Source organism: Myotis myotis, unplaced genomic scaffold (genome assembly GCF_014108235.1).
Source record: "Myotis myotis isolate mMyoMyo1 unplaced genomic scaffold, mMyoMyo1.p scaffold_m19_p_19, whole genome shotgun sequence".
NCBI lineage: Eukaryota > Metazoa > Chordata > Mammalia > Chiroptera > Vespertilionidae > Myotis > Myotis myotis.
In genome coordinates this window covers 12,684,161-12,711,959 of record NW_023416323.1, presented here as the reverse complement: position 1 = coordinate 12,711,959, position 27,799 = coordinate 12,684,161, and the positions used below count along the sequence as shown (strand labels likewise).

The 27,799-nt window shown below is 56.5% G+C and overlaps 1 protein-coding gene across 1 annotated transcript in view; it reads right to left on the bottom strand.

Moving 5' to 3' along the window:
* Positions 1–8,434: 8,434 nt before the first annotated feature.
* Positions 8,435–27,799, bottom strand: part of PEPD (peptidase D) — a 112,822-nt gene continuing 93,457 nt past the window's right edge. Inside the window, exons 12-15 of the mRNA XM_036345892.1 lie at positions 19,519–19,667; positions 12,753–12,937; positions 9,393–9,584; positions 8,435–8,922 (exon numbers count right to left, since the gene is read on the bottom strand). Coding sequence (XP_036201785.1) covers positions 8,785–8,922; positions 9,393–9,584; positions 12,753–12,937; positions 19,519–19,667 — 664 coding nt within the window. The 3' untranslated portion in view covers positions 8,435–8,784. The remainder of the gene's footprint in view (positions 8,923–9,392; positions 9,585–12,752; positions 12,938–19,518; positions 19,668–27,799) is intronic.

Below are 27,799 nucleotides of genomic sequence, written 5' to 3'. Positions count from 1 at the left end.
ATGAACCTGAACAACCCAATTAGCACTCAAGTGCTTTTTGATGCCTTAGAAATAGGGGAAAAATTTTTTTGTTTGACAAAAGCTAGAAAGGAGAAAGTCCATTCTACAGCTGTTAGACCTGCCTCTCAGGAAAAAGTACTTGTTCTTTTTGTTCCTGGCTTTCCTCAGTTTGTGAGAATACTCTATTTTTTTAAATATAATTTTATTTCTTTCAATGAATTTGAAATAAAAAAACTTTGGAATAATGACTATTTCATTGTGGGTTTCTTTATACCAAGAAAATGTCCAAATGTTAAACAGCTCTGAAGAGCAGGCAGGTACCCTGATGTCTCCTGTTACCAGCCTAGGGCAGGGCTGAAGTGGGGGTGGGAGGGACAAGCAGGGGTGTTTTGCCCAAGATTAGATTTCGCTTAATGGATAGGAATATAGTTTCCTGTGAATGCCTCTTTAGTTATATTCTTTATCACCTAGTCTAATCTAAAAACGTATATTAGACTAGAGAAAGCAATAACGGGTGTTCCCGCTGAGACACAGGTATTTTGGTTGTAGGTCCTTACTATTCATCACTGAATATTTCTTGCCACTCCCTTCTGGTTCCCATTTCCAGAGTGGTAGGAAATTTGTTCATAACATAGGAATGTCAAAGTGAGGCTTTTCCTTTAATGATATAATTTATGGTATCCTATCTAATAAAAGAGAAACATGGTAATTGGTGTACGACCGCTACCTTTCCCATTGGCTAATCAGGGCGATATGCAAATTAACTGCCAGCCATGATGGCGGCCGTCAGCCAGGCAGCTTAAACTGAACATGAGGCTTGCTTGCTTCAGTGACGGAGGACTCCAACATTCCCCGCCTGCCTTGCCGGCCTCTGAGCCTGCAGTTTGAACATTGTAACAAATATAGAATCTAAACAAAACCCCAGAAACCTGCTTTCAGCGAGCCGGGATCTCAGAGCTGGAGTTGATACAGAGTTTCGATTATAGAACCGAAACAAACCAGATACCTACTTTCAGCAGCTGAGGCCTCAGAGCTGGAGCCAAGCCTCAGAGCTAAAGCTGGCCCAGAATAAAAAAAAAGAAAGAAAAAGAGCAGTTGGGAGCTTCAGTCCCAGCCTGAAAACAGCCCTCAGCCCCTCACCCAGACTGGCCAGGCACCCCAGTGGGGACCCCCACCCTGAAGGGTGTATGACTAGCTGCAAATAGCCATCATCCCCTCATCCAGGCTGGCCAGGCACCCCAGTGGGGACCCCCACCCTAAAGGGTGTGTGACCAGCTGCAAACAGCCATCATCCCCTCACCCAGGCTGGCCAGGCACCCCAGTGGGGACCCCCACCCTGATCCAGGACACCATTCAGGGCAAACCAGCCAGCCCCACCCATGCACCAGGCCTCTATTCTATATAGTAAAAGGGTAATATGCCTCCCAGCACCGGGATCAGCGTGACGGGGCAGCGCCCAAACCCCCTGATCGCCCTGTGGCTCTGTGTGTGACAGGGGGCGGGGCCACAACCTCCCTATCGGCCCTGCTCTGTTCCTGACAGGGGAAAGCGCCCCAACCCCCTGATCGGCCCTGCTCTGTGCCTGATAGGGGGGAGCTCCCCAACTCCCTGATCGCCCTGTGGCTCTGTGTGTGACAGGTTGCAGCGCCCCAACCCTCCCACCCCATGGGCCCTGCTCTGTGTGTGATGGGGTAGAGCCATAACCTCCCCATCGGCCCTGCCCTGAGGGTGAGAGTGGCGGCGCCCCAACCCCCTGATCGGCCCTGCTCTGTGTGTGACAGGGTGCGGCGCCCCCCGCCCCCCAACCCACGGGCCCTACTCTGTGTGTGATGGGGTAGAGCCATAACCTCCCCATTGGCCCTGCCCTGAGTGTGACAGTGGCGGCGCCCCAACCCCCTGATCGGCCCTGCTCTGTGCGTGACAGGGGGGAGCTCCCCAACCCCCTGATGGGCCCTGCTCTGTGCGTGACAGGGGGGAGCTCTCCAACCCCCTGATGGGCCCTGCTCTGTGTGTGACTGGGGATAGCGCCCCAACCCCCTGATTAGCCCAGCTCTGTGCGTGACAGGGGGTGGCGCCGCAACCTCCCCATCGACCCTGCCTTGAGTGGGACAGGGGGCGGTGCCCCAACCCCCCAATCGGCCCTACCCTGAGCGTGACTGAGGGTGGCATTGCAACCTCCCAATCCGCCCTGCTCTGTGCATGACAGGGGGCGGCGCCCCAACTCCCCAGTCGGCCCTGCTCTGAGCCCGACCAGGGGCTGCACCTAGGGATTAGGCCTGCCCTCTGCCACCCGGGAGCAGGCCTAAGCCAGCAGGTCGTTATCTCCCGAGGGGCTCCCAGACTGCTAGAGGGCACAGGCCGGGCTGAGGGACCCCTCCCCTCCCCCTGAGTGCACAAATTTTTGTGCACTGGGCCGCTAGTGTATATATAGTCTTCATTAACATGATGCCATGGAGTGTCAATAGAAATGAATTCATAAATATTGAGTCCAATAAGCTGGCTTGAATGTTTCAAGAGAAGATTCATTTAGATACATTTCTTCTATGATCCTTCAATTATTTGTGTCTTGGGAAATATCTACTTATGGCATCTTAATAAAAATTATAGTACAGTAATTATTTCTATGGGTAATATGTCCCATCTTATTTTAATGAATTGGTTGTAATTTAGAATCCAGTATCTTGTCTTAGGGAATTTCACAGACATAATTTGTGAAGGTGCCAGCTCTTTTTTATTTTATTTTTTAAATCTTTATTGTTGAGAGTAATATAGAAGTGCCCCCCCCCACCGCCCCCATCCGGTTTCCGTCCCACCCCAGGCCTTCACCCCTCTACTGTCTGTGTCCATAGGTAAGATCTTTGGTTAATCTCTTCCCACCCCACCCCCTTCCCTCTGAGATTTGTCAATCTGTTCCATGCTTCCATACCTCCGATTTTATTTTTTTCACATTTATTTTGTTCATTAGATTTCTTGTTTATTTATATTGATTTTTAGATTCAATTGTTGATAGATATGTATTTGTTGCTATTGTTCATCTTTTTAATCCCTTCTTTTTCCTCTTCCTCTTCCTCTTCCTCTTAAAGAATACCCTTCAACATGGTTTGGTGGTGATGGACTCCTTTAGCTTTTTCTTGTTTGTGAAGCTCTTTATCTGACCCTCAATTCTAAATGAGAGCTTTGCTGGGTAATCTTGGTTGTAGGTCTTTACTGTTAATCACTTTGAATATTTCTTGCTATTCTCTTCTGGCCTGCAAAGTGTTGTTGAGAAGTCAGCTCACAGTCGTATGGGTGCTACCTTGTTGGTAACTAACTGCTTTTCTCTTGCAGCTTATAAGATTCTCTGTTTTTAACCCTTGGCATTTTAATTATGACGTGTCTTGGTGTAGGCTCCTCTTGTTTGGAACTCTGCATTTACTGGACTGATAAGTCTATTTCTTTCACCAGGTAGGGGAAGTTTTCTGTCATTATTTCTTCAAATAGGTTTTCAATATCTTTCTCACTCTCTTCTCCTTCTGGCACCCCCATAATGCAAATGTTGGTACACTTGAAGTTTTCCCAGAGGCTCCTTACATTATCTTCATATTTTTTGGATTTTTTTCTTTTTGCTCTTCTGATTGGGTATTTTTTTCTTATTCATATTCCAAATCATTGATTTGATTCTTGGAATCTTCTACTCTACTGTTGATTCCCTGTAAATTATTCTTTATTTCAGCAGTGTATGCTTAACATGTTAAGCGCCCAGCCTGTTTTGTCTTCCGGATGGAAAGTATAGTGCTTAACGTGTTAATTTCTGACTGGTCCCTTTTCATGTCTTTGACATCCTCACTAAGATCCTTGAAAGTCTCATGAAGATCCTTGAGTAACCTTATAACCATGATTTTGAACTCCATACGTACTTGTTTGCTTGCTTCCATTTTTGACACTTCTTTGTCTTTGTCTTTGCATTTTGGCTGCTTCCCTGTGTTTGTTTCTGTATTAGGTAGAGCTGCTATGTCTCCTGGAATTGGTAGAGTGTCCTTGTGTAGTAGATGTCCTGTAGGGCTCAGTGGCTCAGCCTCCCCAGTCACTCTATGTGCGTCCCTGTCTAGGCTTTGTGTACAGTCTTGTATTTGAGCCTTGATTGCTACTGGTATCACTGGGAGGAGCTGAACTCCAGGCTAATTGGCTGTGAGGACCAGTTGTGACTGCAGTGGGAGAGCTGCTGTATAGGAAATATCCCTATGGAGCAGGACTTGCTTCAGTGAGGCTTTGGTGCTCACTGAATCTGCCTCTTGAGTGTGTTGTTTGTGGATGTGTAGAATTGTAATCTGCTATGGTCTGAAGTTGTCCACCAGATGCACTGGCTCTAAGGCAGTGGTTCTCAACCTTGGCTGCACATTAGAATCACCTGGGAATCTTTTTAAAAACCTGATTTCTGGGCCTCATCCTCCGGAAATTCTGTTTCTTTGTTACTAATGTTGTGGTCCCACCCCATAACAAAGAAACAGAATTTCTAGAGGATGAGGCCCAGAAATCAGGATTTTAAAAAGATTCCTAGGTGATTCTAATGTGCAGCTAAAAGGTTGAGAACCACTGCTCTAAGGCCTCCAAGGAGGTGCAAAGTCAGCCACTGCCTGGGGTCACCTGGCAGGAGCTACAGAGGCATTAGCTGACAGCTGCTATTTGTATTTGTATTGAGCTTGGAGGTGCCCAGGTGAGGACCAGCTGTGAAGTAAGGCAGGCTGGTGCTAATGCTGGGTCTTGGGCCTTTTATTGATAGGTTTGGGGCATACTGTCATCAGCTGCAGCTTGTTTGAGAGATTTTAGCAAAGTCTGAAGCCTGAGTCAGGACAGGTCATTCTTATGGAAATGCTGCTGCAGACAGTGTGGGTGGGCCTGCAAATTGGATGGGGTGGGGGGTCTCAGGGAATCACCAGGATGGAGCAAACAGTGTGCTCCAGGCTGATGGAGACTCAGATATGGCTGCTAGTCAGGTCTGGGACAGGGGAGGTACCAGCACAGGAATAATGATCCCTGTGAGCACCCCCATCTGGAAGAAAGCCACCCCTAAGTTCCTGCCCTAATGTCAGACAATCCAGTTCCTCCTTGTATGTGTCTGGGTCCTCCAAAGCTGCCAGGTGCTGAGAATCTAAGAGTGTGTGCCAGCTCTTTAACCCTTTGCGGTCCAATTTTATTTTTGGAATTCAAACAGTCTGGTCCAAATTAATTGACAGGATTGAATGTTGAACCGGTTTGCAGTGTCGACCTCAGCCTCAACGTTGGACCTGCTCCTAGTGCCTGGTCTGTCGAGTCAGCCTCCACGTTGGACCGAAAAGGGTTAAATGGAACACCTCGGACTCTAGCAGTCTCTGTGTCTCTCAGCCACAGTCACCGCTGGTTTTTATAGCCCATGGTTGCGGGGACTTCTCAGCTCTGGAATCCTGGGCTTGGGGGCTGGTGTGGGGCTGGGACCCCTTGCTCCTCATGGGTGGCCTCCGCAGAGACGATCTCCCTCCTGATTATAAAATGGCATATGTGGGTGTCAGACAAGCCCGGTCTGAGTCTCCCCCCCTCAGTGTGCTTTCTTCTTTAGTTCTCTAGTTGTAGGACTTCCATTCAGCCAGCTTTCAGGCGGTTTTGAATGATGGTACTGTATTTTAGTTGTAATTTTGATGTGGTTGTGGGAGGCATTGAATACAGGCGCTTATGCATGCTGCCATCTTGACCTCTTTTTAAGAGGAAACTGCCAACTCTTTTTTAATAAAAGCACTTTTAGACCTACTGTTCTTTTACTGCTTCTGAGTATCTGAAGTTCAAATGCACTTTACATATACTCAAAGGGGAACACCATCCTGAATATCCTTTTACGGCAACATGCCCATTCCTCACAGAGTTCTAGGCCTGAAAGTCACGCAGAACTATCTAGAGCAGCAGTTCTCAACCTGTGGGTCGCGACCCCTTTGGGGGTAGAACGACCCTTTCACAGGGGTCGCCTAAGACCATCGGAAAACACATATATAATTACATACTGTTTTTGTGATTAATCACTATGCTTTATTTTCAATTTGTAACAATGAAATTTGGGGTCACCACAACATGAGGAGCTGTATTAAAGGGTCGCAGCATTAGCAAGGTTGAGAACCACTGATCTAGAGAATTTGGAGTTGTAGAACTGGGCTTGAGAATGGAGTTGTTAGTGAGATAGTCACATGTTAAGCCCTTTTTGTGCTGAAATATCCAAGTCTTGCCACTCCCTTTGAAGTAGCGTAAGAGCCTGATGTCCTTCAATATCACCACCAGTCAGTTCTACCTCCTAAATGTCTCTCTTGCACCTGTCTGTTCTCCCCTCCCCTCCCAACCTTCTGTAGAGCCATCCTCTTCTCTGCTTGGACTTGGTCTCCCTGGACCATTGGATGCTCTCCATACTTTTGGTTCCTCATGCACACAGGGTGAGGTCCAGCCTTCTGGTTGTGTGGCTCTACTTGTTCTTGCTGACTTCATTTCCTCCCATTCTCTGTCTCACATCACTTTGCTCTGGCTACTGGGTTTTCCCAAGCTCATTATCCTGAGTCACCTTAGGACAGTTTTCCTTAGACTTGGATAGCCTCATCTCTTGCTTTTCACTTCCAGCCCTTCCTGTCTCAGACCCCTGGCTTTCTAGACAAGGTGAGTCCTGTTACCTTCATGGCCCTTGTCAATGTTTCAGACAATAAGTTTGTTCATGGTTGTTTAAGATGCAACCTCTGGAGACCAGTGGTTCTGAGAGTAGGACGCATGCTTTGTTGTTAATTTATTGATGTTAGAGAAACATCGGCTTGTTGTTCCACTTATTTATGCATTTATTGATTGCTTCTTGTATGTGCCAGACCAGGGATTTGAACGTACAACCTTGGTGTCTCAGGATGTGCTCTAACCAACTGAGCTACCCAGCCACGGCCAGAAAGCATGTTTTTTATCACATACTGGTACATTGGAGATGCTCAATTATTTATTGAATGGATATGTAGTCCCTTCCAGGGTTTTAGAAAGGCACTTCGTGCTACATAGCTTTCTGGAAGGGTCTCTAACGTATTAAGTTGTACAAGTTTCTGCAGTGGTTAGAGGAGACATAGGAATTGGCTACCTCCTTTGGAATGTGGGGTGGAGCAGGTGGCTACCACTGGCCATCTGAGAACAGCACCTTCACAGAGTGCCCTTTGACTTTCCAACCTGGGCTGAACCAGAGTCACAGCTATATTCCCAGTGGCCCTCCTGGACAAAGCATGGAGTTACTGAGATTTCTCCTTGTTCTTTTTTGTCTACTTGCTTGATAATCAGAGAAAACATTTATATGAAACGAGCAGTTTGGTTATAAAATGTCTAAAGGAGAAAGATATATGAACTCAGCTAAGTTTTCTAATTAAGTGGTTCAGTTAGACTTTTAACCTAACTTCAACTGGTTTTATCCTGGGCGTGGGGAAAATTGAAACCTTAGACACCAGAATGTGTTTATCACAGGCATAGCTAGGGTAGAGAGATACGGGGCAAACTCAAAACTCCGGACATTCAGAAAGGCAGTCATTGGTTATCCTGCTCAATCTCACGAATAACTTAGGGAATGTAATCTGTGAACTAGCAGAAAACTTTAAGAATGGATGTTATAAATCTAAGAAACAAGATAAGTGGTTTCTTGGAACTGAGATTGGCCACATCACAGACACTTTTGTGTCACTGCCATTGGAAAAGTCAATCTGTATTAAACTGTATTAAACCCTTCAGTGACTTCTCTAAACGTCTCCAGCTTGGGCAACATTTTCCCACTGCATCCTGGTTTCATCTCTGATGTCTTTTCTCACTTGCCCTTCACTGGGCTTGGGAACTCCTGGGCGACAGCTCTCAGGAGACAAACCTGGAATGGTGCACAGAATTCTAGAAGCCAGCTCCAGGGGCTGGGTCGCTCAGTGGGACCATGGGAGAACCGGGCAAGCGGAGGCAAGGACAGGGACTCTGCTGCTGGCAGGGACCAGGCCCAGCTGGCCCTGGATGGCTCAGCCTCAGCGTAGCATTTGGTCAGTGGGCTTACATTTATGGAAGACAGATGGTTTCCACAAAGATGGAAGGAATGAGAAAGCTCACCTTTGCACGGTGCTGCCTCTGTCTTAAGTGCTGTCACCTTTCAGATGCTGGCTTTGCTAGCATGTCCCGCATGAAAAGGAAATCAAGGACAAGGGTCTCTGCAAGTCTTAAGTTTTAAATAACTGTTTTAAGTGCTCCATAATTCTCCCCATTTCAGAAATCTAGCCGTGAGGCAGTAACCACATCAAAAAGGCCACCGATTCACCTTTCGGTGTGTGCAATGGCGTGGTGTGGGACAGCTCCATGTGTGTCTGACCTGAGCCTGGGGTCTCTGTAACCAGGTCTCAGTGAACAGGCTCATCTGCAAGGGGTTAAAGGACAGAGGACACATGCACAAGAGGCCATTCTTAGGAAACCTTTAATTGCAAATTCCATTCTGTGCATTGATTTTTGAGAAAAACAAAATAAAACATTGGAAATCTGTCTTTCCTGAGCATAATACAAATGACAGTAAGACACAATTTAGTGGCTGGATTTTTTGTAATTAGCATTTTAAAAGCCACTGTCATTTAAACAAAGTATTAACAGATTAGGGTGTAATCTTGTAGAAAGTTAATGAAAGTGTTCCTCCTGGGACACAGCACTATTTGGTGTGATCAGACTTCGGTGTTGGCATGTGATTTCTCAGCTCCATCTCTCGCTGCTGGCCGGCCAGTCAGCAGGCTGCCCCCTGGGCACTCCCAGCTGGCTTTACTTTGGGCCAGAGAAGGAAGTAAAGGCCTTGTCACAGCCTGCCATGCATGCTTCAATTTCCTCCACCGTGCGGGGCACACAGGTCAGCAGCTCTGTGCCACTGTCAGTCACCACGACGTCCTCCTCGATGCGGACCTGGGTCAGACCGATGGACTCAGTGTTTCTAAGCTGGCCTCACAAGATTAGAGGGCCAGACCTGCCAGCTCAGGCTGACCATCACTGAGTGGGAGAAGCCCTTTCAGGGGACCAAAGGGGCTGGCCTCAAAGGCCTTTGGGTGACAGCTGAGAGGAAGGCTCATCCCCTGGACATGAGCTGAGACATGTGCTCATGCCTCCTGCCCACCCTGTCCTTGCCCTTGCATCCTGCCAGGTGGATAGGAACTCCCGGAGTGGGCAGGGGTTTGCAGAATTTGTCTCTTCTGCTGAGGGCTGAGGCACCCGTCCCATGACAGACCACAGGAAAGGGCAAGCCAGGCCCTTCTCAAGTGGGGAAGTCAAGACTGTCCCTCCTCTCACTAGGGCTCCTGTGCTGGGACAAAGATGGCAGGCAGCAGCAGGGGGGTATTCTGGGAGCAAGGACATGGGGCCCATTGATTGGTACTCACCCCACCAAACCCGCGGAAGCGCTGCAGGACCTCGCGGTTAAAGAAGCAGGCGCGGGCTGGGTCAGCCAGGGCCTCATCCAGGAGGTGGTCGATGAAGTAAATGCCCGGCTCCACAGTGAGCACCATGCCTGGCTCCAGGTGCCTGGCAGTGCGCAGGCTCCGCAGGCCGGGCTCATCAATGCGCTCCACGCCCTGTGGTGAGAGGGCAGGTGAGGGACACCCTAACGAAGCTCCCCTCTGCCCATGCAGGTGTCCTCTTGAGGGCTGGCTCCAGCCTGTGGTCTGGCTGCAGCGGCAGGGGAGGCTTTGGGACGGGGTCTGCAGCTCAGCCCCCCTGCAGTACGGGGCACAGGCACTTCAGAGGAGACCCTATTCTCTGCACACACCCCAGATCTTAGTGGCCCTGCCAGTTACCCGAAAAACTGCCTGCGGGAGCCCTGTGGACACCACATGCACACACAGGGCAAGCGGCCCAAGAGGGCTGGCTGTCCGGCGGCCCTCACCTGGGCCTTCTCCGCACCAGGAGAGCAGAAGCCAAAGCTGTGAAGCCAAAAAAGCTCTTAAGGAGGCTGCGAGGCAGCCTGGGCTGCATCCCTTCTTTCAGGCAGCTCAGTGGAAACCAGCCCCAGAAGTGCTGGGCCTGGCCCCCCAGGCCAAGTGGGTTTTCCATGTGGTCTTCCAGGGGGAGGGGCAGGTGCTGCCATCAGGATGGGCCTGCCAGCCCCAGCTCTGGCGTGTATTTGCACAAATGCACGCGTACCCCATGTACTTGGCTCTTGCCTAGACTTGGGGCTACCCAGCTCAGCCCTGGGCAATGGCTCCCAGCCCTTTAGGAGGAGTGAGCAGCAGCGGCAGCTGCTCCCTGCAGAGGCATCTCCTCCCCGACATGACCCAGCCTGGGCCCGTCTTCTCACACGGGTGTAGCTGACAGGGCTGCGTGGCTGCGAGGGCAGGTGGTGCCTAGGACACTTGCAGAATTCCCCCATCTTCCCCAGGTCCCTGAGGCAAGGCCTGGGAGTGAGTGGGTAGCAAGCAAGCTTTCTGGTCAGCTGTGAACGTGCCCGGCCCCGCTCGCAGCAATCCCCTGCAGCCCAGCTGCTGGAGACAGAGCTGTCACTTCTGACTGTTTGGGGGCCAAGAACATCAGACTTCAATTAGTGGTTCATGTAAGGTAACCAGAAACAGGCTGGCTCAGCCTCCATGGCTGGGCACAGCGGGGAAGGCTGTGACCATGATTCCATGAGGGTGGGGACAGAGGGGCACACAGCCACTCTGACCTGGCATGAGCCATGCTGGGATGGAGGTGTGGAAGGGACACAAGGCACCATGACCTCTGTGGGTCATGCTCTGGGCACAGAAGCCTGTCTGGTGGGTACCCAGCCCCACAACACTGTTTGCCTTGAGGGGGTAAGGCAGGAGGGTGGGGGACCCGGAAGGGTCCAGTCTGGAATGGCAATCCCGGTGCCAAGTGACTGGGGGGTATCTCCTGCCCAGAAACTGCTTGTCAGAACTAGGAGTCGGGGTCCCTGCTCCTTCCATCTGAAGTCTGTGCCTGCCCTGGGCTCCCCCGCTGCTGTCCCTTAACTTCATGCTACCCCCACGTGTCTGTCCTCTTTTTCACTCCAAGGTTGCCAAAGCCAGGGGCCTGGCAGAGGCAAAGACCCGACAACGTCATGTCCCAGCTCCCCTCAGTCGCTCTGGGTCAGCAGAGCAGTCCCACGGACTGCGGAGGGGAGGGGTGATTTCCCGAGCTTGTGCTCAGGCAGGCTTCCTTCCCCAAATGTCAGGTGAGGAGAGGGAAGAATGGCAGGGATCGCTGGGGACACAGGCCACCACCTGCTGCCTTCAGAGCATTCCTGCTCAGGAGTCTGCCCCGGGGCCCACAGGACCGGCCAGAGCAGGGCTGGGAGGACAAGGCTGGGCCGAGTACAGAGAGTGCAGAGCAGATCCCGCTAGGGAGAGGCCGAGCCTCCAGGCCCTCTGGCCCAGGGGCTCCAGCCTGTTGGAGGTGGGGGGCGCTGGCCTTTGCCTGGCCCACACGGGGTTACACCCAGACAGAGGGCTTGACAGGGCCTCAACTTTTACTGGGCTCCGAGCAGAGGAGACCCAGATGTGTCTGTAGGCCTGAAGTAAAACAAATGACTTTTATAGGAAAAGCCATATTTTTTCCACAATGTTTATCTGTCAGAAGAATAGGCTGAGCACAAAGGGCTGCTTACTGGAAAAGATGAAAACAGTTTGCTGCCAATTTTCTCTGGTGGAAAAAAAGTGCTCTGGCGACTAATGAATAACGAACCCCAGTTAACAATGTCTGGAAGGCCCTGCTCTTGGCTCCCTGTACACAATGTGATGGATAGAAATTAGGAAATTAAAACTGATTTTGTTTCTCCAAATTTAACTGTTTACACTTGAGGAAAAAATAATTGAATAATAATGCTTCTCTTGAGCAATCCCCCCTAACCCCCCACCCCCCCAAAGTCGTTCTTAGTGCTTTCAAAATACCCTGCAGCCAGCAGGCCAAGCCTAGTCTTGGCTAACTGGCTGGTGGGCCCCAGGGCGTGCACTGGTTGCACAATCAGCCCCTGCGCCCTGGGCACCAGGCCAGGCGGCAGGGCCGGGTTCGCCCCCACCCACTGGGGCCCGAGAGGCTGCAGCCACCTGCCGGGCAGGGCCTCCTGAGGGCCCTCTGGGTGGTCCTTTCGAGGATCAGTCGGTAGGAGGTGGATGGGAAAGCCTAGCTGGGGACGCCCACACAAGCCTCCCCGCTGGCCAAGGAGAGGAGGAGGCCACAGAGACATGCTCGCCCAGGGGCCTGATTGGTCAGAGGGTGCTCCAGGGAGGGTCAGGGGTCTGCTGCTGGCTTGTGAGAGCACTGGGCTCAGCTAGTCTCAGGAGGAACCAGGGCCAGCCACCAGCTGGTGGAGCCCTATCACCCCAGTCTGAATGAAGCCAGAAGCAGGAGAGCATGACAAGTACAGTGCCAGTCCCATCATTAAGACCCGGCTTCGGGGCTCCCACTGCCCTGTGGGGACCCCATGCATGGCACACTGACCACTTACCAGCCTTCAGGAAAGGCCACACCCAGTGGCCCAGGGCTCACTGTGCAGACACCGGCAGGCCCTGTGAGGCAGCCACTGGAGGAGGCATGCTCACAGAAACTCCCGCCTTGGCCTTGGGGTGCGGACACTGTGGCAGCAGCCTGGACCAGGACCAACCAATAGGTGGAAGGGGAGGAGGGGCATGAGCCTTGCCTGACTCACTGCACTGCAGCTGTCTCTCAGAGCCCTAACCCACCCCGGGGAGTTCAGGCTCAGCGACAGCCCACAGGCAGGCTACTTGGGCCGATATGTGCACACTGACCTCTGGGTAGCCTCCCACGTCGTGCACATCAATGCCCAGGAAGTGGCCGAGCCCATGAGGCATGAACACGGCTCCCAGGTGGGCCTGGACCATGGCATCGATGCTGCCACTCAGGATGCCGATGCGGGCCAGCTCCTCCAGGTGGATGCGGTCAGCGAGGCGGTGCATGTCAGGCCACCAAACGCCTGCGGCTCAGATGGAGGCTGCAGTAAGCTGTGGAGACTGGCAGCCTGGCCAGGGCTCCCGAGGGCAAGATTTGGGGGACACAAAGCCCTCACTGGCTGAGGCGGGATGTCCTGAGGTGAGGGGCAGGGGTGATGAGGCTGGGTGCCCTCCATGCAGGGCTTTCCCAGCCACAGCTCTGGAACTTAACCCCACCTTCTCCACTGGGTCCTCAGAGGCAGGCTTCTGTCACCCATGGCCAGGGGCCTAGACAGGTGTGCTCCCAGGCCATGCTATCTGTCCCTGTCCCTGGCCAGTGTGTGCTTTGGGGGCCATGGGATCTCAGCCAGATCACTGGGCATCAGAAGGAGAACTGAATGTCCCCATCAGTGGATGTGGGGGAGAGGGGCTGCAGGGAACCCCAGCAAGGCTCAGGCCCAAACATTGCTCAAGAGCCTCAGGCTGTGGGGCCAGAGGAAGCCATGGTTGGGGAGAGGGGCTCTTCTGCAGCCCCCTCCTCCCTGCCCTCCATGGGGCTGAATCTCCCTGGGAGCCACTGTAGGAGAACAAAGGTTTCTGGGGTGAAGGTGCAGCTGGCACAGCCTCACGGGCTGGCTGGCAGGGGTCTGTGGCCCCGCCTGCTACAAGCTCTGGGTGACCATCTCTGCAGCAGCCCAAACATCCAAGCCCCAGGCTGCTAATCAAACTCATCTTTGCCCCACATTTCTGGGGCAAAGGTCACTGTGGAGAGCATTCCCAGGCACTGAGTTTCGGGGTGAGCGGGCTCTCCAGGGCTTTGTGGCTCAGCCCTGCCTGGATCCCCAGGGACCTTTGAGGGCCGCAGCCTGGGGCTTTTGGAGAGGCATACTCAGCCCTGCCCATGGGCTCCATGGAGTCCACCTTCAGCCTTGCTCAAGGCGCTAGGCACTCAGCACAAGCACCACATAGGGACCTAGGCCAGTGAAGCTCCTTGCCCTACCTCACGAGGGCTGTTTGGGCAGGCCATGTGGCCCCAGGGCACCCAGGGCCAGGTGGACAGGGTGGGGGCCTACACCTCTATACTGTGCTCTGGCCACAGAGGTTGTCAGCACCGGTCCATATAACCCCTTCCATGTGGCAACCCTGGCTCCCAAGACTCCCCTCTTCTGCGCCCACCCCACCCTGCTCTGTGCACAACCCATCACTGCCGATCTCCGCTGTAGGAGGGCAGCACTGGGATCCTGGACTGTGAGAGCTGCCCTGGTCGCTCGCTGGCCACGGCTGGGCCCCCAGGATCTGGCTGGTCTCAGGACTCTGAACCTCAGAGGGCAGACGATGGCTCGAGGGGTAGAGGGAGATGGGACACAAGCCATCACCTCTCAGACACTCGAGCTAGGCACCAGTCACCCAGAAGGCGTCCCTCCCCTGCTAGAGATAGAGGCCCCACAGTTGGTGTCTTGGGTGGGTGTAGGCACAAGGGCTAGTCCAACCTCTTGGGTCCCCAGGATCCAGGCTCTGAGCAGGTGGGTGGGGCGGCACCCTGGCTAGTTCACACGGCAGTGGTCAGCCCAGGGCCTGAGGTGCAGAAAGATCAGGGTGGAAGACACCGAGGCCTGTCCCTACAGACAGAGCGCCTCCTTGGAGCCCAGCCCTGTTCTACACACCTTGGCCCACGAGGTGCTGAGGTGGGGGTGGTGTCCTGGGGTCTGGAGTCTGGCTACTCTCTCTGTGGAGGGAGAGCCCAGCCTGCACCCCAGCTGGAGCCGGGGTGGGAGCCTTTTCTTAATGGATGGCATCCTGAAACGAAGACCCGGGACACCGATGCCAGCTCCGCTGCTCCGCGCTGTGACCAGGGCAAGCCTTGGCCTCTGTGAGCCTCCAAGGCCTCTGTGCCAACATGCCCCTGGTGCCTGGAGAGCTAGCCGCAGAAGCACCTTCCAGGGGACTGGGTCACCTTCCCCGCAAACTGCCATAAGCCACTGTTCACCCATCACTTGTGTCCAGCCAGACCCTGGGTCCACTTCCTGTTCACTCATGGGCCACAGCTGGGTCTGCTTCAGCCTTGGACCACGGCTCTTCTCCAAGACAGACAACCTCCCTCCCCCGCCCGCTCCCCAGGCAAGGCCACCCTGTGCCAGAAGCACAATAAGGTCTTCCTGCCTCAGGCCCTTTGCAGGCTGGGCCTGACCTGAGACTCCTCATCCTTGGGGACTTGGCATAAAAGTCAGCCCCGCCCTGGAGTCCTTCCCCAGTCACTCTCTTCGCTGTCCCAGTGATTTCTCTCCTTGCTCCTAATCCCCTAGACAGGGCTGCCTCCCGCTCCTCCTGTGTCCTCCAGGAGAGCAATGCCCCCCTCCTATCCCCCTGCCCCCGGGCCTGGCAGAGTGCCAGTTCAGGGGAGACTGCACCGCCTATTCTCTCCCGCCAGAGGCTCCTAGCTTAAAAGGGCCCCGAAGCAGCTCTGCACACTTGGAAGGCCAGCGCCTGGGCTGAAGGGCATCCTGTGTGGCAGCCGATGCCCCGACCCCAGTGCAGCGCCGTCTCTTTGGCGGGGCCTTCTCCCGATGCCCAAGGAGAGCCCCCAGAAGCAGCCTGCCTTCGGACCCGGCAGCTCCCACAGTGGGCCTGGCCCCGGCAGAGGGGGATCAGGTATAAATCATGCGCGTGCTGGCAGCTCGGCTCCTCTCCTGTCCTCTGGCCCCTTGTGGGGCCGGACGTGTGGGCCCAGGCGGTCCCCACGGCGCCTCTAGTCTTCCTCGCCTGCAGGCCCTCGGGAAGGCCTTGCACACTGCGCTCTTGGCCGGGAGCGAGAGTTTCTGCCTGTGTGTGGTTAGGGTTGTGACAGTGACTAAACCTCCAGCAACTTGGCCCAGCGTCTGGCCCGGATGGTGGTTACGACACCCATGGCCAAGGCAAGGGTCCCTGAAGTGTGTGGAGGCTGCTGCAGGGGTGGGGTGGGCACAAATGGAGGGGGTCCCCACATTTGGGGACACAGCCCAGCCCACAGTTCGAGGCCCATGCCCTGACTCCCGGGCTCCCTGTGCCTCAGCAGCTCACAGGCCCCTCGGAGCTCACACAGCCCAGCCAGAAGCCATCAGAGGTCCCCAAGCCTGCTCACACTGGGACACCACATTGGGGGGTCACACTGCAGAGACAGATGCCATCTGCCTCCAGCACACACCAAATCTTGTCCTGTCGTCCCGGACATCTGAATCTGAAGCCCCCACCCCTCCTGCACCCCTGCTGTTTCCTTCTTATCCCTTGCAGTGCCTTACGCCCCCTACCCCCTCATCCTGCCTAAGGCCTGGACACCAAGGCCACCTCTTTAGACTACAGGTCAGACGGGGCCAGTCCGTGTCCCGAGGACAGAGCCCCGAGATCCTCAGCCCAGCTCTCGTCTCTAGCCTCACCCTCATCCACTCCCGGGCCAACAGTGCTGCCTCCACTTGCTGCTTCCTTAGCCGGGACCACCCTCCAAGGGTCCTTCCTTCCCAGACTCACTCTCATTCCTCCTGTGGGCCTCTCCAGGAAGCTTTCTCCAGGAAGCCCTCCCAGACTGCCCTCTCGATGCACACTGGCAGAGCTGTGCCCTGGTTACAGCCTCTGAGCACTGAGAGGCGGGACCTGTGCCTGCTTCATGCCAGGTACACGTGTGGCCTGTGTATGAACCCCAGCCGTCTTCGTGGCTCTCCTGCAGCCAGCGCTGTCACCTCGTGGGCCAGGGTTTGGATGTGCACCCACCCCACCCCTCTGTGCACTCAGACCCCAGGTGGCAGGGTAACCTCTAGGTGGGTGCCCCATCACCTGCCTATTGGCTCAGAGGGACCAGCCCCCAGTATGTATGCAGTGCAGCCCCAGGTCACCAGCTGGTCTTCTGTGCCGACCTGGTCCCCCTCAGACCACACCTTGCCCTGATGAGCTGGGAGCCTGCTGGGCCTTCTGCTGGGGCTGGTTCCCAGAGCCGTAGCGGCATCCATCACAGCCTTGGGGCCTCTTGCCCAGAGTGTGACAGCCTGGGGGCTTGGAGGCCCTGAGCCAAGATCCCCCCCTCCCCCAGCTCCTCAGCTGCATCCTCAGAGTCACTTCCAGACAGAGAGCTCACTTCATCCTAAGACAATGGCCCTCCAGGGATGATATATGAGCCAGGCCCTGGGGGGTGCAGGAGGGGAGGCTTAGGGCAGGGGTCCCAAGGCAGGCCCTGTGGGCTGCAGGGAGCTGCCTGGCAGGCTCAGCTGGCCCAGGATGAGGGCCTCCAGCCCGCCCCCCTCAGACCCCTGCCTGCTGCCAGGATCTCTGGGGACCCTCTCGCTGCAGAAGGGCAGGATAGTGTGTGCCCAAGTTGCAGGCGCCTGGATGCTGAGTTGAACGTGGCTGCCTTGCTCAGTGTCCTCGGGGTCCCCCCCCCCGACTCCTCCCCCCTCCCGCACCCTGGCCGAACGCCCCGCAGGAGTAAATGAGGCCAGGGTGGGCGGGAACTCACCCGCTGTCCCATAGCAAGCAGGAGGGCTTCCTAGGCCAGAGGGACCACACGGCGCCCAGAGACAGCCCTCCTGCCGCAGAGGGCACCCGTGGTCTGGGTGTGCGCTGTCCCCATACCTCTGTCAGCCGACCCCCACGTTCCCCGCCATCTTTAAGGAGAGGCCTGAGGAGAGTCCAACCCCTGCCCCACTGAGGGATACAGAGCCTGCAAAGGTGCCTGACCACAGGCCACAGGAGCCATGGGAGCCAGCAAAGGTCCCGGTGCCCTTCTCCTACCTGGCCACCTCATTTCTCACAGCATCCTCTCCTATAGTCTGGCCCACTCCGAGCCAAGGCACTTCCCATAGGCAGCCAGAACCCTGACACCAGGGGCAGAGCCAGAAGTGGGGGCAGCTGCACACAACCGCACAGGCTGTATGTGGAATGACAAAGGGGTTGCTCTCGCACACTGAGACACAACTGCTTCTACAGACCATGAAGGGCCCCAGAGCCCAGTGCGTGGTCTGCACCACCCGTGTGGGAGCCTGGGGGGCGGGGCTCAGGAGGGGGGCCCTGCAGCCCCAGGCCAAGGTGACCAGGGTGGGTGGTGAACAAGGAGGGAGAGGGAGGGGCACTGGGTGCTGGGAAGTGGGAGGTGAGGCTGCAAGAGACCTGGGTGTTTAAGGGGAACCTCAGTGCTCTAGGGTGACTGTAGGGACTGGGTTTGCCGAACAGCCCAGGCAAACCCTCTCACTGCATCTGAAATGCTTACACAAATGACTAGTGATGTGCTCATCCCTGGGGTGTGAAGAGAGGAGAGCAGCACTTGGGGTGGCGGCTTCACAGAGGCTGTGTTTACAGGCAATGGGGTGCATGCCGGCTTACTAGTAAAGGTCAGAGCACGGAAAGGTCACAGCAAGCACTTCCTTCTCCCCAAGCCGCTGACCCGTGGTCTGTCCTGCACCTCCTCCGTGGACTGAAGCACACGGGAATCTGCCTCTCACTGCCTCCTTCCTCTCGCAGGAGAGGGCCCTGGCCGCCCCATCCTGCACTTGTCTTCACACGACAGTCCCCCGGGAGTTACCCCGCAGTAATGAGGACAAACTGCTGCTTTTCAAACAGACAATTAGCACAGATGCTGTCTGCTTATGCAGCTGCGAAACCAGGCAAGTCCCGTCAGCATTGTCCCCCACAGAAGCTGACGTTTAGGTTTCCTTGTCTTTCCATTGGGACATTTCTGAGCCCGTCCTGGGATTCATTTGATCACCAAGCTCTGTTCTCGTTGGACAAGTGAGGGTGTGGAGTGGGGCCTGGCGTCCCCCCAGCACCCCTCCCTGGCTCCCCAGCTTCTAACAAGGGGGGAGGAGGGCTCCCAGGGCAGGCAGGGACCATCCTGCTCACAGTGCGCCTCCTCGGAAGACAGTTGCCGAGGGCCCCTCAAAAGCAGCACTCGGCTGTAAGTCACCCCAGCAACTGTCTGTGGGGCCACAGGGGCCGTGGAGCAAATGCTGAGCCGCCGGTGCGGGGCCGCAGGAAGCCCAGTGGGGCTTTCACACTCGGGCTCAGGACCTCCTCCTCTCTTTCCTTTCTAAAATGAAGTCTCCTCAGAGGGATGCAAATCTAACTGCCACAGTCCCACTCAACTGAGTATGAGCTCAGAGCCGGGTCTTCAAGGCCTGTCATGGCCAAGCCCCCCCTGGCCCTACAGCCTCTGCCTGTTTCCCTGAATACTGGAGGGACACTCGGTGCCCGCCAGACCCAGTGCAGCTGCTGGCCCTGAGCAAGAGGGCACTGCACGTTCACCCAGGTGCCAGTGTCCAGAACTGGCCAAGCCCTGCCTGCCGTGAACTCCGCGCTGGGACACGACAGGGAACGTGCCAACACCCCAGTGGCCAGGGCAGGCAGGGGATGTGCAGGTGGAGGTCAGATGGCACACGGGGCGACCTGGGCTGAGTTCTGACTCGCAGCTCTGACCCTGCGCGGCAGCCAGCCCCCTTTCTAGGTGTGGCCCTGGGGACCCGACACCACCTGAGCCTTACTGGCTGCTCATGCGAGGCGAGACAGACCTGCTTCTCATTGGTGCCCCCCACATCAGAGAGCAGGGCCAGGCACATCGCCACCTCCAACCCCACGCCAGGTGGCCCTCCCGCAGGCCCCCTGCCCTCACCTGGCTTCATGGAGCTCATGACGGCACGGCAGCTCCGCAGCACCGCCTCGTAGATGGCCTTCTGGTCTTCGGTGAACTTGCCATTGGCAGGAAAGGAGCACGTGATGTCAGAAGAGAAGCAGTAATACTCGCCGCCCATGTCAAACAGGCTGTGGGGAGAAGAGGGCATGAGGCCAGTGGGGTGCTCGGGAACACCCCTGCCCATCGCTTTCCTCCCACCCGGCGCTCAAGGGCACATCAGGGGGCTGAGCCCAAGCCGTCTCACGCTATGACTAGTTCGGGCAGCAGCTTGGGGCCTCCTACCCCAATGTCTTCTTACGGTGCACGAGCAGCAAAGGAACCTGCCCGTCCCGGGAGACCTCTGACCCCAGAGCAGGAAGACCCTGGGCACACCCCGCCCTCCAGCACCTCTGCTGCCCAGGCCACTGGATGCTAGGCTGTGGAGACTCACTTGGAGAATGAGGGAGAGAGAGAGGTGTCCCCAGGACCCTCCACCACCTGGCCTCCATGTGAGCATCCAACAGACCCTCCCAGGACTGCCCTGCTCCCAGCACAGGGCATGGCTGCAGCCCAGAGGCAAAGTACATGGGCCTGGACAGGGCCCTTAGGATGGACGCACCTGTCTGACAAGGAACATGGGCTGAGTCGCACCGCCTGCCTCTCGCAGGCCCAGTGTCTCAGTGAAAACCCAGCAACAGGTCTGCTTCAGCTCTGGCCAGAGCAGAGTGTCCCTCTCCTGCTGGGATGGACAGATGTGCTCTGCAGGGCCTGACAGAGGGAGAGCCGCTGCGTCCAGCAGGGTTTTCCCGGGGCCTGGCCAGCTGTACACCACCCTTGGGCTTCCCAGAGCCCCAGCGTTCCCAGGGGCAGAGCGGGACCAGCAGGCCCGGAGGGAAGGAGTGGAGACAGAGAGGATAGATGGGGCCGGGAGCTGGTGGCGTAAGCCAGCAGTGGCAGGTCGGTGCTGGGACAGATGGGCCAGCCGCCGAGTCAGGAGGACAGGCCGCGATGACCTGCCCTCTGGACATCCCATGACAGGGCCCTGGTGCACCGACATCAGGAGTAGGCTAAGCCGCACTCCCACACCCTTGCTGCCAGACTGTGCACACAGGGCCCCCAGGCCTCAGGACCCTCGCCCCTCCACAGTGGAGTGGGACAGAACACACAGGGGCTGCTGGGTCCAGGCATGGCTCCCACTGGGCCACCAGGCTGACTAGGGCCCCGGATGGAAGGAGCAGGGTGCTCAGACAGAGCGACCCTCCCTGTCTTGTCCCACCAGAGCACTCGGCAGGCTGCTCGAGGCAAGCACAGGGTGGGCGCCCACCAGCCCCTCACCCTTCACAGGGTTGGGACCAAGCTGAGGGACATGGTTGGGCCCCAGGCCTGAGATCCTGCGGACCACAGAGTCAGGTGGAGCTGAGATGGAGGGGCTGGCGTGCGTGACCGGCTGGAGCCCTGCTCGGCTTGGTGCCTGGCTGCCAGCTCCCCGTGAGGGCCGGTCTGCAGCCACACATATTCTGGGAACCTGAGTGAGTGCAGGGGCAGAGCCGTGCCTTCCACTCCTACAAGGGCCTCTCACCCAAACCCAGATTCTAAAGGTCAACACAGCCACTCAACGAATGTTCTAGAAGCTGCCTGTGTCTTTGGGGGCCCCTACCCCACGGTAGAGTGGGGGACTCCAGCCCAGCTCATGGAGCAGGGGGCAGGCCACATGGCGTGACAGGCAGCACCAAAACAGATTTTTAAAGGAAAACACTGAAAGCTCAGGATCCCTGGGTATTTTGCTGGAATACAAAGTTCCTAGCTGGGCACCCTTTAATCTCCCGTCTTTTTCCAATTGCAAAACACCACAAGCAGTGTCAACAGTGCAAAAACCACCAGATAACACCTCAGGTGACTCTCAGGGGTGGGGAAGAGCCCCCAGCAGCATACAGGGGAACTGTGGGTTAGGTCAAAGTCACAGGATCGAGGGGGCCCTGGGCCTCACTTGAGGTGGCCCGCCCACGCCCAGTGTGGGAGCCGGGATGATAAAACAGAGAGGCCCTGAACAGAAACGCCCGGGCACCTGTTCGCCAGGAGGCTGCAGATGCAACAGGTTTGGGCCAGCTGCTCCCTGCAGGTTGACTCCTGCCCAGGGCTGGCTGGGAAGATGGGCACATCTTTCCTCTAACTACTGAGGCTCTGAGTCGGGGGTCATCAGCTGAGCGACCAGACAGAGGTGGGTTCTTCTGTCCTGGCTCCAGCACTTGGCCTTCAGAGCCTCAGTGTTCCCGCCTTTAAAATGGGGACAGCCACAGTGCTGCAGGTTTGTGTCCTCTCGGGGCCAGCGTGCAGGCAGGCATGGGACAGAGCTGTGTGGGGCCCTGGGCCAGTGTCACCCGGGAGCAGAGCATTTTCATCCGGGTTCCTCGGAGGCAAGAAAGGAAAATGGTTTGTGGCTTGTTGTTCAGAACATGCAGGAATGGATGTAAGACAGGAGCGTGGGGGACACAGATGCCGGGGCCGCCACATCAGAAGGTGCCCTGCAGCAGCACCCCAGGCGTGGATCTCAAAGAAACACAGAAATTGCACTGTTTAAACAACCAGGAAGCCCCAGAGCACACAGATGCTACAGACACCTAACAGTGAAAACGAGGCTTCCCAGGCGGACAAGACGACCGAGTCCCCCGCTCTGCTCAACAACCCAGAGAACACGGGGTGCGGGTGCACGGAGGGACTCGGCCGGCCTGGCCTTATCACTGAGATTCTCCAGGGCCTCAGCTGTATATTTTGTTTTAAAATCATCCGCTTTCTGGAGAAGGAAGTGCACAAGCAGCCGGCAGCTCCATCCTGCCCAGCGACGCGCAAGCACGGGGCTCAAGTCTATTTTCGTGCTCTCAGTTCCCTATCTTTCTGCTTAAAAAAAAAAAAAAAAAAAATCCACCCCCTGCCCCCCCCGGAGTTCCTGCACATATGAGTTATTCAGATTCAAGCCATTCTGGAACCAGGGACGAAAGCCATCTCTTTTATAAATCATCTCCCACTAACTCCTCTGTGTCCACTTCACCCGTCCTCTGAACGCAAGCTGACGATGGAGAATTCAGTCATACTTTGGCTCAGCTGAGGATGCAGGGTCCCTCCTCCCTGGCTGCCTGGAGACACCACCAGGAACCCTACCATCCTTGGCTGCGTGAATGTGTGTGATAATGTAAGACATCTGGGGAGATATTACACATCTCCAAGCAACATGCTGGCCTCCCGTTCCTCACATGTGTTCATCTGCTTCTATTTCTGGCTGGGAGGAGAGGTTCTGTCTTCCGTTGGCTCCTCCCGGGCAGCTTCATGCCCGGGCTACCTGCCACCACAGGCCCACCCAGCCCCTCCCCAGCCCCTCAGCTCCCTCGGTCCCACTGCAGGGACCAGCCAGCCCACAGGCAGGCGGCCTAAAAGCTGACTTGGCCAGTGACGAGGTTGGGAGCAGTTGGGGGAAGGCTGCAGTGCTTACACAAGGGCCACTCTGCACTCTGCATGTAGCTGCATTTTAACCTCCTGAGTTGTGGCCAACACTCGCTACCTCTCACCCAAGACTGATGCGTACACGCACGTGTGTGCACGCATACACCCAGCCCTGAGGACAGGAGCATTTCAGACCCCAACTTGCAGCCACCCAGTGCGCGTTCGAGGCCAGGCCAGGGGATTTCTGAACAGCAGGAAACCCTCGCTTCCCTACAGACCTTAGCGTGAGACAGAAAGGAAGGCGTACCGGTCACTTCCAGCTTGTGGGCCGCCGTGGGCAGCCCCTGCAGAGAGGCCCCTGAGCCAGCCGCCCACTCCCAGCCAGACGCTCTGTGAGTGCCAAGCCCAGGTGTGCCCATGGGGCAAAGACCATCACTGGAGTCCTGGAGGCTCCCTCTGGGCCACAGGCTGACCACCAAGTAGACCTCTCCCCAGTGCCTTCGGGCATCCCTGCTCCCCAACCCAGCCACGCAACAGTGCCCTCGAGGGGCAGGAAGACAGGAAAGCCAAGCAGCAGCTCCCACGGCCAGCAATCCCAGCACATTTGGGGGCAAGAGCAGGTGCGGGCTGGGGCCTCCTGAGTGTCTGGAAAGAACTGCGGTCTGTTCTACAGGGGACAGGGCAGGAGCAGAGCAGCTACATGGGCCACGTCCCAGGAAGGACACTGCAGGCACCTGGCCTGGTGTGTGGGTGGGACCCAGTGGCTGCCCAGCCCGAGGGCTTGCTGCCACCACAGCACAGTGGGGCCAGGGCTGGGAGCAGGGCAGCGGCCTCCGTGGGGGCGGCAGTGAGTCGGCGTCACGCGGGCAGCACATGCTGCGCTTCACTTTTTGGTCAGCAGTGTCCCGTGGTGTCTGTGAGCACCCGGCCGTCTGGACCAGAGCTTTTCACACTGGGCTGCGAAGTCATCTGAGTGGGGTGTGGGTAAGAAACATACACTAAATGGATGGGGAGAAAGCACATGGTCAGGGTGCGTGTGTGCACGAATGGTGCTGCTCACCAGACAGAACCCTGCAGGCAACGGCCACGGGGCTGGACAGATGGCTGACCATGCCCTGTGCCCACCTGAGAGTGTTCCTGAGGACTGGGTGTCTCCTTTAGATCTTGTGATCCTCAGGATGGGGTGGCTGGGGACAATCAGGTGTCCCTCTGAAGGAAAGGAAGGCGGAGGGGCCTGGGCTGGACTTGGCCTGGCCTGGGGGTGACACTCGTCCTGTAAAGCCCACTGGGGCATCAGGTACCAGGAAAAGAGGGACACAGAGGCCCCCCACCCTAGCCCCTGGCCAGCTGGGTTGGAGCCCCAGCCCAGATCTGCACTTCTGCAGGCCGCAGTGTGCAGACACCAGGCAGATATCAGACCGAGTGGCTGACAGGGTGATGGATGTCTGTGACAGAGACACAGGCTGCTGTCCACAGACAGAGGGGGCAAGTTGAGGGTGAGCTTCCCAAGCAGTTTAAACTAATGCCCAGGCGACATAAAAGCTGTGGAATTAGCAGGGAACTAACTTGAGAGAAGAGGCAGGAAGGAACCAGCTGGTAACAGCGCTATTAGCAGGAAAAGGGTGGCCAGTTGGGAAAAGAGCCTGCCCTGGCCATGACCCTTCATGTGCTGGAGGGAAGGGCAGACAGCTCGGGGCAGCTGGTAGAGAAGGGCTCTGGTGCCACCTCAGCTCGGGGGTGTGCCATGGGCAGCGGGAGGAGCAGCACATACCACCTACATGCCGGCCAGGGTTCAGGTGTCTTCAAGGGAGGAAACTGGTAGCTCTTACGCGTCTGGGCAAAGAGAAGTGGGGCTTTGGCGGACGTGAGCGGTGCCCCCCTCTTCTCTGGTCAGCAGGGCAAGGCATGTGAGAGCTGGGCTTCAGGCTGCCATAATTGGGGCAAGGAGACAGATGGGGCCCTAGTCCCACGACAGGGCTAGAGCAGGAAAGGCTGGCTGCTAAGTGTGAGGCTGGGACCGGTCTCTTCCCCTAACTGGGCTGGCTGCACCCCTCCCAGCCCCCAGGACACAGAAGACCAAAGCCAGCAGGGAGAAGGCCCAGCCCACATGTCCCGAGACTGTGCTGTGCTGCCCTCTTCTGGCCAGTGCTGGCAGGTCTGGCTCACTACCCACCAGCCACATCCTGCCTGCAGCTGGGCAACCCAGGCCTGCGAATCCTTAGATGGTGCTTTGAAGGTTCTGAGAAGGGCCACAGGGCATCCTACCCCAGGGACCACTCCTCCGCATGATCAGATGGAGGGGGCAGGTGAGGAGGGGTGTCCCAGCTGTTTTCCAAATCAGAGCCCATTGGAAGCACACCTTCCCACCTGTCCCGAGGGGTGAACCTGCTGACAGGACCAGGAGAGGCAGGATGCCACCAGGATGGCCTCAGAACCCCCAAGTCCAGCACAAGAGTGGGCCAAACTCTAGGTGCACTGCTTCCCAGTGGATTTAAACATGGACACTGGCGCCCCCTAGTGGCGTACGGGCAGCATGCCAGTTCTTGCTTGGCACCTCCACCCACTTTGGAGGCTCCAGTTTCCAAAGGCCAGGCTGTTTTGGGAGGATTGGGCAAGTGCAGGAGGGCGCAGAGGATGGTGCGGGCGATAAGGAGCTGGCATGGCGTGAGGTGTGGGCCTTGAAATGCTTTGTGCAGTTCTCGGGTGACAATTCTGAGGTTCTGTGGTGGGGTAAGAACTTACAGGCCCCCATCTCCAGGGTGCTGACTGAGGCTGACAGGGGCCATGGCCCGGCTCCAGGGAAGCTCCTGGTACTGAAAGGACAGAGGCATGGGAGGTGGGCCTGGCCAGCTTCAGGCTCCACCTGGCATGCACCCAGAGCACAGTTAGGGGGCTGAAAACACAAAGCAGGCACACCACGTGACTCGAGGGCTATCTGCACACACGGGGCCTGGTGGCTCTCACCTCCAGCTTGTCTTGGAACCAGCTGCCGGAGCGCAGGCAGGAGCGGCCCCGACGTGCTGGCTCGGGGGAGATGGCCACTGTGCTGCAGCTCTTACCTGCCTAGGCCCCGCTGGGCAGCTCCACGCTCAGCACGACTGTCACTGAATCCTCCCAGAGCTACGTGCTATGTTACCCCCAATGACGACAGAGAAACTGAGGCTGAGGGACGGCCACTCAGCTGGGGAAGGCAGGGACTTGAACTGGGGACCCTCTGTGCTCATTATCACACAGCCCTGCCCCTCTCAGGCTCCCTGTGTGTGTGTGTGTGTGTGGTGTGGGGGGGCAGGGGTGGGGAGGGTGTCTAGGACTCTGGGGAGAGGGATAGAAAGGGCTGGTGCACTCAGCACCCACTCCCCACTCCCCACCTTATCCGGTCAAGTCTGACTCCCCTGGACCAGTTCCGCCCCCCCAAACAGCCCGTGTGTTAAGGTATTTTGGGGGCATTTTTGGCAGACACTGAGGGGCTGGGACACAGAGCGTCCCTGCTCTGGGAGATTCGGCTTCAGGAAGCATTCTGCGCTCTGCTCATATTTTGGTTTCATACCTTATGACGAAGTGCCATGGCTTTTATGTTGGGATAACAGAGTGATTTATTATTTACCAAATGCAGTGGGCGCTCGACAGATCAATTTCAATAAAACAATGGCTTATAAACGCTGCCAGCAATCTGGCCAAAGCAGTAATCAACAAAACATGTTGTTCTAAGTGCTTCATAATAAATTGACTATAATAAACTCATAATTATTCTACTGGCTACATTTCAAAGTTGGCACTAGAAAAATAAAATCACCAATTTGGGCTTGGCATTAACATCCAAGGGATTCCTTGGATCACTTCTGTCTCTAAAGCTGTGACCAGGAGACGCAGGTGCCAGTGCTGCCCAGGAGGACTGAGGGCACAGCACCTGGGCTGGGGGGAGGAGGCGTGATGTCTGCTGAGCCCTGGTCAGCCAGGCCCACCCCGCAGGGGCCACCCCAGGATCAGAGCTGGGATCGGCTCTCCCGGGTGAAGACACTCCCTGGGGCAAATCAAGACGGGAGCGGAGAAGCAGCCACTTCCTCTGGGTGTGCCGGGCTCAGAGAGAAACACTCCCGCCCTCCGGCTGGCCAGGGCTGCCCCCGAACAGCTGGGACCATTGTTGTGGCCGGACCCAGAACCAGCCTGGGGCCTGGCTTCCCACGTTCTGTCCTCCCAGCCAGAATGGGCCGCAGAGTCAAAGAACATCGGGAAACATTGCAGGAGTCAAGAGTCCTTGAAGAGGCCAGGCGGTCTCTCCTTGGGGCCAACAGTGCTCAGCCAAGGCCCAGGGGGCAAGGCCGGCCCCTCCGTTTCCTCAGTCACCAGCTGAGCCAAGTCTGAGGCAGCCAACCCTTCCCAAACCCCCTGGCCCTGCACTTGGACCTGGTCCTCTCCTGTGTCTCAGTGACCTTGTCTGCACGTGGTCACTTGTGGGAGCAGGGTGCCTCTGGTGCCAGGTCCAGGGGAGGGCCTGTCCAGGCTGCACGCCCTCGGCCCGGGGCTGTTGGACACTCAAAGAGGGTCACAGAGAGCAGCAGGGCTCCTGACCCAGGCCCCCGAGGAGAGGGCACACGTGGTTTCTGCACCACGCAGTCCCGAGAGGTGTGTGCTACCTCCACTCACAGATGCGTAAACTGAGGCTCAGAGAAGGAACTAAGTGGTCTGTTTCCTTCCTGAGGGCTGAGTTGGGCTCCTACCAACTGTGGCCTGAGACAGACTATCCCGTCCAGCTACTGACGCCGGGTGATTGAAGAGCCTTGGCCAGTCACAAAGCCTGGTATGCCCTGTGGGAGGGGGACCCTGGGACAGAGTAGGTTCCCCAAAA